This window comes from Protopterus annectens, chromosome 3.part1, assembly GCF_019279795.1.
Source record: "Protopterus annectens isolate FY-2018-M chromosome 3.part1, PAN1.0, whole genome shotgun sequence".
NCBI lineage: Eukaryota > Metazoa > Chordata > Ceratodontiformes > Protopteridae > Protopterus > Protopterus annectens.
The window spans coordinates 1,100,973,929-1,100,987,162 of NC_056732.1; the positions used below are offsets into that span (position 1 = coordinate 1,100,973,929).

Sequence of the window (13,234 nt, forward strand, 5' to 3'; positions counted from 1 at the left end):
TGTTATCACAAAGAAACATTCTTTGCCTTAACACCAATGAAGGAGCAAACCTCCATGACTGCCCATATGATGGCACAACCAGTCAGCTTTTGCCCTTACATTGAGGACTTCCCAGTGCTAGAGGAACAAAAATGTCTCAAAACCAGTAGTAACAGGATTGATGGCTGGCACTCATGGGGGGGGGGGGGGTCTGCCTTAGGTCAAGTGATGCCCTAGGCAAAAGGGCTCCACAGTACCCACCCCCCCACACCACCTGGTGGCCCCATCCAGGTCTGTTTACACCATCCATGTTACTGGAAAAGCGCCCCTGCTAGAGCAGCGCCCTAGGCGGCCACCTAGTTGGCCTGTGTCTAAGGCCGGCTATGGGGGGGGGGGGTAAAAGAAAATATAGTTCGCCTGATGGAAAGTGTTTTTATTTAGCTCACGAGTACTTTTTAATGCTGCATTTTTGTCACAAATGTGATGTATACCCTTAGAAATAACAGGACTTTTAGGAAAGTGCACTTACCTATTTTCTTTTGCTGGTTTTCTCCACGATTATGTGCAATAATAGGTGAATAAATAAAGGGGCTCTTGGTGGTCATATTCTGACCCAAAACACTTTTCACTTTCCAAGGTCGCAAGTTAGCGGGAAGGTTTAGAAGCTTCACAGATCTAAAACAGCAAAAACAAAGCAAAAATGTTGAGACTCACTACATACAGAGGGTGAAGTACAGTACCACCAAATTTATTATAGACATTTTCATGTCAGGGGAGGCAAATGGTATATGAAAAATATAAAAATTAACAATCATTGTGGAGTCAACAATTTTAAAATACTCTAGATAGACAGTAATAAATGTATACATTCTCTGCAATTTTATTTTCTGTCTACACAGCAGTATGAGAACACATCCTAAAGTCTCATGCCTCACATGAATGAACACTCAAAAAATGACCGTTGCACACAGTCTTATTTCTTACCAGTGGGTACCTAATATTAACATGAGAATTTCCTAACTTGTTAGCCTTGGAGTTAATGGCTGATAAAACAATAAAAAATTCACACTCAGCAGGGAAATCACCAAGGTACAGTTATGTATGCATGCATTCTGTTGGTTAATTATTGAAAAGTAAACCAAAGTTTTCTATCTTTGGTCAGTGTAGCGCACTAACATTTGCACAGCATTTGCAAGCTGCGCTCATTTCCAATTGCTTGTTTGCAAATATACTACCCTGCCACTCCTGTCTCCCAAAGTCATTCCTACAAGTATTTTAATAAGGTACAAGACATTAATTATCATATGTCAAGAAAAAAAGTGTTGCTCATTTCTGTTGAAAGTCATTACATCTTTCTATATGCTGAACATTTAAAGGGTTCAAAAACATAACAGAAGGGACTTCTGATATGGCACTTCTTACGCAGCTTCTGAGCCCAGGTTTAAAAAGTTAAAGGGAGAAAAATTTTAGTGTTACAGTGATCACTTGCTAGAGGAAAGAATGACAGAGTTAAGAGCACAGCTAAGAAAAAAAAAGCCAAGTTAAGGACAAACTCTGGATCTGCCACTGCAAGAAGAAAAACTGGCTTTAGTGCCAACAAATAAAGCCACTATTGTGGGAAAAAAAAACAGGCACTGGCTCAGTGTCCTTAACATTCACACTGGCAGAGAAAGGAAAAAATTTGTAGGATGAAGATTTTATCCATAAAGTCAAAGGTAAACAGAATGAATATAATCAGGTGTTATCACAGCCCTGCAGTGCACTTCTGGAATTCAATAAGGAAAATAAGGAAAACAATGAACTCAGATTATGGCTGGCTCCATCTGAGACTTGAATGAAAATAGTGAAATGGCTGCTTGTAGATCATGACGATCGTTCTCATAGAACTAATTTTAGGTTTGCTGGAATCCCAGGCTATACAAGCGGGTTTTTAGTAAGACTGGAAAGTTATCCCTGAGGAGGATATAAAAACTGGAAATGCACACACCATTTCTCTCAGTGAGACAGCAGAGTAATAGGGAAACTTGTGCTTGTGAGACTGGAAATGTCTGTAGTAAAAGAAACCATTTTTTCAGCTTTGTGTAAGACCAGGTTAAAAAAAATGATGGTGCATAAAAAGTGTTTGCGTGCTGTGCAGGATTAATCGGCAGCCACAAGATGGAGAAGTGACTTGTTTCTACCAGCACTTAAGTAACTCTGGTTGAACTGCCTGAATTTTAAAATATTGTACCCAACCGTACTGACGGCATTATTTTTTAAAGGACAAAAATGTTTTCTGGATAGGAATGATGTACTGAAGTGCACCATGGTCATCAATCAGTGAACATGCAAGTGCGTGACAACCTGAGTGAGTCAGAGACTGGACTGAGTGTGTGAGAGAGGTTTCTAAGTCATAGAAGGAGCAAACATAGGATCGACTTCGACTTTTTAAAGTTAAACTGCTGTTGGCACTGAAATCAGCATCCTTAGCATCAAAGCAAGCACTGGCGGAATTAAAATAAGGAAGGATGAGTGATAGAAGCCTAATAAGCTGTCCGGACTTCTATGAGCTACTGTGAGTAAATGGTTTAATTTGGTTAACATGTTATTATGCAACTTGATAACTTTCTGTTATACTGTAAACAGTTTTCACTGCCGTTACAGAACAGGTTTATGCGCTGCCCCCCCCCCCCCCATCTGCATGCCCTCTGCTGATCATCAGCTGCCCAGCTACACCATATTTAGTGTCCCTGGTATTACCCCCAAAGACAGGGACCACATCAATAGTGGGCTGGGCATGGAGGTTCCCATTGAAATTTGTGAAATTGCTATCAAACATAGGGTCTACTTTGCATTATCAAATTTACACTCTACTGAAATTTAAACCAACAAGATGAGTACTTCAAAACAAGACATCGTCGAGCCTTCACTTTGCCTAAGTTTACATCAATGAAACACCTGCTACTACAACAAAACAAAAAAATATACATTTTGTAACATTTTTGCAGGGTGGGCAAGCCCCCCCTGCACCCCCCACACCCTCTGCAAAGTATACACATCAACTCTGAGACTGCACTACAGTAATAAAAAACATACATTTCCCGATCTTCACTGTTCCGCGAGCTCAACTCAGAAGCTCCAAGCACTGTGAGACATATACACAGCAGGTGTTTAGTTGATGTAAACTTCAGCAAAGTGAAGGTTTGGCGATGTCGTTTCGAAGTACTCATCTCGTTGGTTTAAATTTTGGTAAAGTGTAAATTCAATAATGCAAAGGAGACCCCATCCATATATAAGGAGTCCAAAGTAACATGTTCCTGGGATGGCAAGATATAAGGTGGAGGTGCTGGTTGGATGAGAAGGAGCATGGGTCCATGTTTTTTGGGCATGTGATGCAATAAGTTAATAGCATTTAAGCAAAATGTGGAGATTCTGTTATAGGAATTGAATGGTACATACATTTTATTAATTACAATCTTAATACAGTTAGGGTTAATTACAGAAGATGGTATTAGCTTATAACACAAATGAGTTACTGAGGTTGATTGTGATATTAACCAAAAAAGGGATAACTAGACTATGGAAAATTAATTGTTTTTAAAATCAGAGTTACTTCAAATGGCAAAGGAGCAAGAAGAGGCAGAAGAAAGGAAAATGATTAGGAAGTCATGGCAAATATTTCTTTAAAAATGGATGTCTTGCTTCCAATACATAGATGACATGATTCCTTAGAAGGGGGTCACAGAAACTAGCCAAAATCTAGCTCAAGAGCATCCCCATCCCTACCCTATGTTGCTGTCTCAGTGCTGGCAAAAACTGTGAAGCTCGATAAGAGTTAATACACAAGAAGGGATAGTAAGGGCTAGTGACAAATGAGATAATAAAAAGTATGTAAAGCAGACTGAAAACACTAGATCTTAAGAATATGCACAAGGATGAAGGGAAAAATACATCAGTCTAATCATTCAGTGAATTTAGTTTTTATTTATTTTTTTTAGTTGTGAATTATGTTGTAAATCAAATGTTATTAAAAATACAGAAACATACATGATGACTGGAATTGGTCACAAAAAGGGGTGGGAGGTTGGCATAATGGTTGAGGTGCTTACCTTAGAAACACAAGGTGCAGGGTTTGATTCTGACATGGAGTAACTGGCTAGGCTTAAAATTGCCCATAAGGACAGTTAGCCTAGTACTAACCTATGAACCTAAAATAATTCAAGGACATTTGTGTGTCTAAAACTGAATCAGAAATACAACTTTCTGTTCTCTGCTATCTCTTTTTAGCTGTTTATAGCTTAACCCTGCTTTACTTCTGATTTAAAATGTGGCTTAGGCATTAATTACCTAATAAACACACTGCTAACTCCTTATTTAGATACACATTTCTGGGACACTGGGAGCATGGTATGCTGTGTTTTTTGGAAAATAATGTCAAACTCTGAGAAGCATGGAATCTTTTGCAAAACTGTCTATAACAATATTTACCTTTGTGCTGCCTCACCTAGCAGTGTGCCCGTCTGGATTCCAAGTGATTCCAGATGACCTTAAATTCTGCAAATATAAATATTACTTTTCTGATTTAATTTCTATAAACTCACATCTCAGCCTCCTCAAAGACTGCACAGAATGAAAAAAAGTCCCCAGTTATCTGACCATCCTAATGCATCAAGCATCTATCAATGTACTGGTGCACCTCTAAGAACTCCTACAACAAAACTGTCCATTTTAATTCATACTGTTCAGATGCAAACAGCTTTCTGTTAAAAAAGGGTGGCACTTTTTCAAATAATTTCACAATGTTAATTTTTCCCCAATAACATTCTTTTTTCTGACAGGACAATTAGCTAACCCTCTGCTAAAATTCTGTTTTACCAAATCCTTCAGTTCGGGCAACCCTGCCCAACCTCAGGCAGCCAGTTTCATCTCTTATAATGCAGGCTACTGACTAAATGCCAGCAAAGCTGCATGTTATTTGTTAAGGTGGCATTTCAACAATCAGAGAAAAACACTTTAGGAATATCATACTTGGGAGGCAGTCTGTATCACTACTATACATGAAGCAGGCATGGCATGCACAATAACATACATCAGTCTGTTTTATGCTGATGGATAAAACTCATTCCAGACTTCCCTGAGGATTATTCTAACAGTGATCACTCCTCTGAACCTGCACTCCTTCACCCAAGTAAGAAATCAAGTAAGAAATAGACCATAAGAATGGCCGATTCACCTTTACTCATGTTATTACACATTCCAGAGGCTATGATGATCACACTGCAGGCAAATATAAAACCCTCCCTGATCAACTTGTCCAGTCTAGAAAATGTAATTTCTTGTTAGGTTAAATACTAGTGGAATAATTTTAAAATAAACAGCAGTCTGTAATAATTTTAATTATTCTTACATTCATCTTATACTACATGCTTCTCTATTAGAGTTTGTTAACTTGTACAAATCCACTAGACCATTAAGAATTTCGTATTACCAAGGTGAAAAAGCTACTTTATAAACAGAATGACAAAAAAAAAAGAAGTTACACTGCAAATACTTGTTTACAACATGCAAGCAAAGGCAGCATTGATATTTCTTAACTGTGTAAATGATCTTGTTATCTAAAGTTCATTCCTGTCTGTTCAAAATCTCTATGCAGGGAAGATAAGCATCCTTCCTTGCTTGCAGACACAAGTACATGGCTTGTGCTCTGTATGTAAATAAATTGTATTTGGGAGAAGATATGTTTGAAGTTTCACTATAGCAAAAACACTGCTCTCATCTCTCATGTTTATTTGAAGAAAGTGTTCATTTGAAGAAATGAAAACTAGAATATCTGGATACCACAAAGATACAGTCTGTAAATGAACCGTGAGAAAGAGAGCACTTCCATTTCCAGCACCAGGTTGTGAGTTTATATTCCGCACAAGAACATACAGCAAGTGACACGAGTACTGGACTTCTTTGTTGTATGAAGTCTGTGGATAGCTTTCTTACATTTTAGGAGTCACTTTACCATTTTCAAGTGCATCTTGCACCGGGTGCAGTTATGAACCTTAGTATCCCCCACCTTGATGGGGCTGCTGAGAGGCTCAATACACACTTCACTAATGCAGAAGCCTCATTTTCTTTCACTTAGAGAAGAAATAATGCAATGGGAATTAAATGCAGGATTGAGCCAAAGAACTTCCTGATGTAATCGTGAAGGACTTTGCTAAATTAACTTTGAGCTCTAGGAAAGGTAACAACGTTTTACTGCTGCAGATGATTAATTTACCTGGTTAAGAGATTAAGATAACATGAGGCACTCATCTGTGCAAGAGAACATTTGAGTATACTGAATCTTCAGGTATGCAAATAAAATGTCTAAGTGTTTTATACATTATTGGAGCTTTGGACAAGCCAAAGGGAAAAACTGAAGTAGAAATGAAAATGTCCAACCTGAGAATTATGGAAAGGGTCCAGGGGTTTAGAGATGTAATCCATGAATTCTGGCTTAGCAAGGAATTTTATGGCCACCATACAGAACTCGGTTCAACTTTTTCAAACTGACCCTCCGTGGGTATCCCCATGTTTGGAACCAGTAAGCAGACCACAATGAAACCATAAAATTCACAAAATGAAGGACAGAGCCAGAAATCACAGCAAGGATGACAAAATCCAAACCAGTTCCTTTATTCTCCTAATTAAGCGCTTTTGTCACGGTATAAGGCTTCCTCAGAATAATGTATAAAACAAAATCACATATTTAAATAACACACACTTAGCTCCAATTGGTCCTCATTAAAACATCACTTCCTACATTCCACACATACACTAAACATCAATAAAAACACTAAAAATATATAAAAAAAATATATAAAAAAATTAAGACAATACTAATGAAAATGCTCTTTGCATCACATAAAAAACATTGATTTCAACTTTGACACAGAACTGATAGAAATTATATCATTTAGTCCACGAGCCTGGCATGCATTAATCTTAATTTGCCACTTAAGCTCCATGAATTCTAAAAATTCATCCGAGGGTCTCCCCGTGGTCCCTGATCCACCTGGTCCACTATAAAAAATTTAAAAGCATGTGTTGGGTAAAGACTAATATGCTTATAGAGAGCATTATTCCCATTCTTATGTTTGATGTCATAAACATGTTGGTAGATTCTTTGTCTAAGTGCCCTAAACGTTTTACCCACAAAGTAAGCATCACAAGAATCGCACAATGCGACATATACTACACCCCTGGAATAACAAAAAAAATTCCTAAAGGGTGTGATGTAACCAAAATTCTTGATTTTAATCTTACTAGAATCTAACATAAATGGGCATTGTGGGCACCTACCACATTTAAAACTACCCCCCGACCTGTATTTCTGATAACGCTTTCCACCAGACCTTTCAAAGAGGTCTTCTTTTTATATACTACCAACGGCCTATTGCCCAGTTTTTCATGGACATCAATGTCCAAATTGAATATCGACCAAAATTTTGTCACAATCTCTTTAATATCATAAAAAATCATGGTTTACAGGAGAATAAGAGCTCTACCAAACCCATTTGATCTTTCATGTGCGGGCACCTCACCAGATGTATGAGACAAAAGGGTACAAAAAAGACCCTACTTCCCTCTTGGTTATTATCTCAGTTATATTGCCAACAACATTTTCAGGGTAACCTCTCCTCATCAACATGTCCTTCAGTACCCCACATTCTCTCAAAAAGTCATCCGATTGAGAGACCATTCTGGCTAGTCTGACATACTGCCCCTTTACTAGTGCTTTCTTTTGGTGTGATGGATGCCAACTGTTGTAATGCAGCAGTGAGTTGGAGTAGGTGGGCTTCTGAAATAAATGGGAGGTAAAACCCCTAGTGGTATAGTTCTTTTTGAGAGTCACATCAAGATAGTTCAAGGTATCATTGTCCTTGCTAATGGTAAACCTTAAAATGTTAGTGGTCTTTATTAATATAGGTGAAAAACCTATTCAGGTAGTTTTCACCTACTTTCCAAAATAGGACGATGTCATCCAGACAGTACCCATAAAGCACCCAGAAGTCCTTAAACTCTGAGTTCATAATGAACAAGCCCTCCCACTGAGCCAAAACAATGTTTGCAAATACTGGGGCACAGCACGCACCCACTGCCACACCTAGTCTCTGTTTAAACAAATAACCTTCAAAACTGATATAATTATTTTCCAGGACTAGTTCCATACAAGCCAGAATGGTCAGAATGGTCCCATGGTCAAATGATGTACTGGCACATAAAGAGTCATAGAACCATTCTAACCTTTCATCGTGGGGTATCACAAAGAAGAGGTCACAAACATCAATGGTTACAAAGATAAAATTATCATCAAACATGTCAGGTTTTATTTTACATAGAAAATCCCAGGAGTCTCTAATAGCAGAGTCTCTCCCAACCAGAACAGGACTGAACATAACATATTTAGCAAGCAGAAAAGTTTTAGAAGCCTTTGCATCCACAATGGGATGCAAGGGTGGGTTGGTAATGGACTTGTGTGTTTTAGGTATCCTAGGATGTTTTATCTGCAAGAACTCATGCGTCTCTAATGAAATCCGTACATTTAATAACATTTGTTTGATATGCAAATCAATGTTCCTATATGCAATGTTTAATTCATTGCGTGAGACTTCAACATAAGTTTCACTGTATAAGAGCTCTAACATTCTATTGTTATAGTCATTAAGGTCCATGACTACCAATCCCCCACCCTTGTCTGGCTTCATTAGACGCTATTTTTGGAACCACAGAGAACCTTGAATAAAATCAAGTGTCCTTATACCTTTTCATTTTAAGATTAACTGAGCAAACAATGCCCAGAACTCTCAAGATTCACTGCCTGCACTTGTAGTCAGTTCGTCTCCATGGAAACTGAAAGGAATGTACAGCTGTCATTAGCTGCAGACTTCTCAACTCATGCTAAACATTTATTTGCTAAAGGAAAACTTTTGATTGCATTTACAGTGTTCTCTTATTTTTAAAGCCCACATGCTTACACCAAAACAGTTTGCTAGATTACACCAATGGCATTAATCCAGACATTAACCTATTCAAAGCAAAATCATCTCAACTCTACATATATTATCAGTGCACTTTTACTACTAATCCCCCACCCCAAAAGCCCACAACTACAGCATATTAACTTAAACATAGTTTTGCCCAGCCTTTTTCTTTTTACACTGCAATGCCTACATTTCTTGAAACTAAAAAGATACTAAAGTAAGAAAATATATATTTTTTTATCACATTTAACAATCATTGAAAATGCTTTACTATATAACATGCAATTTATATCATTAAATGTTTTAAACAAAAATTGTTTTACTTACAATTACTACTTTCCTTTTAGTGTCTTTCCAAACATTAATGACATGGAGTGGGGATTATGCCTTTCAGTCACCCCACAAGTTTAAGAAAGTCAACAAGGCTTTCTCAACCACTTTTTCATGTAAATTCATACTTCACAAATGTAATTTATGCTTTACGGTCACAAATGTATCCACTAATTTCAGTGATGCTGGTCTGCTTCCTGTTCATCTCTATATTCCAACTGCAAATTCCACTTCAAGTCCAAGATTACTCTTGATTCTTCTAGTCAACTCCTGTGTTTTTTTCTCTCTCTCAAGCATTTTCCTTAGTAACTTTGGAAAAAAGTTTCACTGGAAAAGTCTCTCTATGAGCTTCATTGTCCAAAGAAAGAGAAGCAGAGCCCCCTTCTATTTGATAGCTCATTTTTTGCCGGACAAAAACTTTTATATTTCCTCCTTATACTGGCCCATGACAAATAAATGACTGATCCCCCAAGAAAAAAACATTCATGAGATGGCTAGATACAGCAACTTGAATCCAACACCTCCCTCTCAATATTCCATGACTGTTGGGATAAATTTGCTTCTCTTCTGCCCAGTGTACAGTGAATAATCCTTTTCCACAAACACTGTACTGTGTCCAATTTTAAATACTTTGGCCTTCTGACACACTTTTGTCAGGATTAATTCTCCTGCTGGTATGACTGCCTCTTGGCCAAGTTTGAAGCATAACACAATGTGCCCTTTTAATTAACAAATCCAATGTGGAATACCAGTTCAGTTGCTTATTTGTGCTTTCATAAAATGAATACAGTCTGTTCCAGTTTCTCTGGTATAGCAGAAAACAAGTTTTCTCGGTCCTGTAACCTTTAACATTTTTTGAAACGGCTCTTCTTGAGCAGTCTCATACTCAGCCAGCTTTTTCTTCATTTTGACCTCTGATTTTTGCAGTTTTATCAGTTCATCTTAACAACTGTTTAAACTTCTTCCATTTTTCCAGCCTTTTGTCATTTGAGTTTATATACTCCTCCAAAGTTTTATTTATTTTAATCCGCTCTGAGCACACTTGATTTATTTTTCCTCTAAATTACTGGAGGCCAGCTCCCGTACCAAAGCTAGAGCTTGAACTGCTTTTTATTGAACAGCTGCAGCATTCTTCCCTTTCAGTGTTTTCTCATAATCTTTTCTAGTCTATTTTCTTTCAGGCTCTCTAAGTTTCTTCTTTGCTAGCATTCAGGCAGTGTACTTACTAGCCAGTAACTCAATTTTACTAAAACTGCAAGAATTACTAGCCCTCATCTCTCATATTTTTTTTAAAAAAAATCTTTTATTAAATCATCACTTATGACATAGGCAATCATGCATGCATACAAATGAAAACAAAAGTACAGTTTTGTACCTACCATAAATGTAGATGTTCGAGGATTCCATTGCTGCAGTCCTTACTATTGGGTATAGTCCGCATCCAGTCGGCCCGAATACCAGAGTATAATTAGACTGACGCCAGTACGCCAGGGTACTCATATCCTCAGTCTTTTCTTGCCCCAGATGTCAGAAGACCCTAAAAAGACAAGGCCCAAAATACCTGCACCAAAACATGAACAATATATACAAAAATATAAGCAGGTAAACTCACCTACACAACCACCCCTAAACACAGAGGGGAAGGAGGGAGGAATCCTCGAACATCTACATTTATGGTAGATACAAAACTGTACTATGTTCTTCGCTTTTCCATTGCTGCAGTCCTTACTATTGGGTAGAATCCCAAAGCAGAGGTAAGGAGCTGGCAACATGCCTTGCAAAACAGCTGTGGCAAAACCAGCCCTAGACTTAGAGTAGATAGGAAGGTGATAATGCTTAGAGAAAGTATGCACTGAACTCCAAGTGGCTGCTTCCAAAATATCCTTAGTTGCCAAAATGCTGTTGAAGTGGCAGTAGCCCTAGTGGAATGAGGCCTAATCCCAGCAGGAATCTCCTTGCCATGATGGGAATAACAAAATGCAATGCAAAAGCCAATCCACCTAGAAATAGTTTGTTTTGACACAGGCTTGCCCTGCGAACTCAAAGCAAAAGAAACAAACAACTGCTGAGACTGCCTAAAATCCTTAGTCCTGCTTAAGTAATAACGCAATTGCCTGTGTACATCTAAAGTATGCAAAATCTTTTCCCCTTTATTTTGGGGGTCTGCATAAAAAGTAGGCAAATGAATAGTTTGGTTTAAAGCCACACTAGAAACCACTTTAGGCATAAAGGAAGGATTAATGATACCCTATCCTTATGGAAAATCAGGGCCTGCAACTCAGACATTGCAGAAGTAATAAAAAAGCAGTCTTCCATGACAAATATTTCGCTCAAAAGGTTGTTTTTCCAACACAAAATTGAGATCCCAAGCAGGAGTAGGAGGGGGTCTTATATTTTCTGCCCCTCTAAGAAACTGCTTGAACAAAGGATGCGAAACAATGGTGGGTCACAATCATAGTGAGCTGAGATTGCTGCAGCATGAATCTTAATGGAAGAGAAGGACAGACCCTTGTCCAGTAACTCAGTAAGATATTGAAGAGCCATACTCAAATTAGGCTCAGAAATCTCCAAATTCAAATAAAATCTCTTCCCTTTCACTTTCCTTGTACTAGGTCTTCTAGCTTCCATAATCACATTTAAAACTTGTTGAGGAAGTTGAGACCTGCTGTGTTTCAACACAGAATATGCCAGGCTGTCAGATGAAGAGAGTGAAGCTTGACATGGAGCAGATAACCGGCCTGCTGGGATAACAGATGTGGAATCAAAGGTAAAGGCCATGGAGGCTTCTTTACCAGACTGTAGAGGGTACCAGTGTTGCCGAGGCCAATCTGGAGCTATCAAAATCATCCTTGGCCTGTCCTGTCTGACCTTTAACAGTACCTTTGGAAGAAGAGGCAGAGGTGGAAAGGCATACACATGAAGGTTCGTCCAACTGAAAGACAGAGCATCCACTTTCCAAGCTGTGTCATGTAACCCCTTGTGCAAAACTGTGGCAGCTGGTGGTTTAGTGGAGAAGCGAACAGATCTATGTCTGGAGTTCCCCATGACACTGTCAATTTCTGAAATACATGAAGATCCAGTTTCCACTTGTGGGGATCCATGATTTGTCTGCTTAACACATCTGCTAAGGAGTGTGCTCCTGGCAGAAACCTTGCCTGAAGAGTTATCTCCCATAAAATCATTGCTTGCCTGCATAGAGGATAAGAATGTGTTCCCCTTGTTTGTTGAAGTACCACATGACAGTTGTGTTGTCTGTTAGAATCAACACCTGCCCTGGAAGAAGTAACTCCTTGAAAGCCAGTAATGCGAACTGGACTGCTAACATCTCCTTCATGTTGATATGTAGATGCTGTAGTCTGGCAGGCCACTTGTCTTGTATCCACTTTCCATTTAGATGAGCTCCCAAGCAATGTCCGAGGCATCTGTCGGTAAAATCTGACTGGCTGGGTCACAGAGAGTCCCTTGTTTAGGGAGCCCACCACAAAAATTCTCTTTGAAGGCAAGGTATTATTTGAATGACAGTGTCTAAATCCTGGCAGTGCTGTGTCCATACATTTTGAGATACCATTGTAACTTCCTCATATGCAGTTTGGCATTGGGAAGCACCAGAATACAAGATGCCATGAACCCTAATGCTTGAAGGACTGTCTTGCAGTCAGCACGGACTGATGAGATAGTTGATGGAAGTAAAGTGATAGACTCTTTTGTTTGTCCGGGGTTAAAAGGCCATCTGGGCTGCTGTATGCAGTCTCACACCCAGAAAGCACATGTCTTGAGAGGGTACTAGACTGGACTTTATTTCGCTCACAGAATACCCTAGGCATCTTAGCACTGCTATAACATATTCCAGATGCTGTAGAAGGTCTTCCTTTTCTTGAGCCAGAATCAGGCAGTTGTCTAAATAAGGATAGATTTGAAGTCCTTGTAGC

The 13,234-nt window shown here is 38.7% G+C and overlaps 1 protein-coding gene across 1 annotated transcript in view; it reads right to left on the reverse strand.

The window, feature by feature from the left end:
• Positions 1-13,234, reverse strand: part of LOC122797753 (trafficking protein particle complex subunit 9-like) — a 3,992,710-nt gene that overhangs the window by 3,199,165 nt on the left and 780,311 nt on the right. Inside the window, exon 11 of the mRNA XM_044066278.1 lies at positions 509-654. Within this exon, the coding sequence (XP_043922213.1) occupies positions 509-654 (146 nt within the window). The remainder of the gene's footprint in view (positions 1-508; positions 655-13,234) is intronic.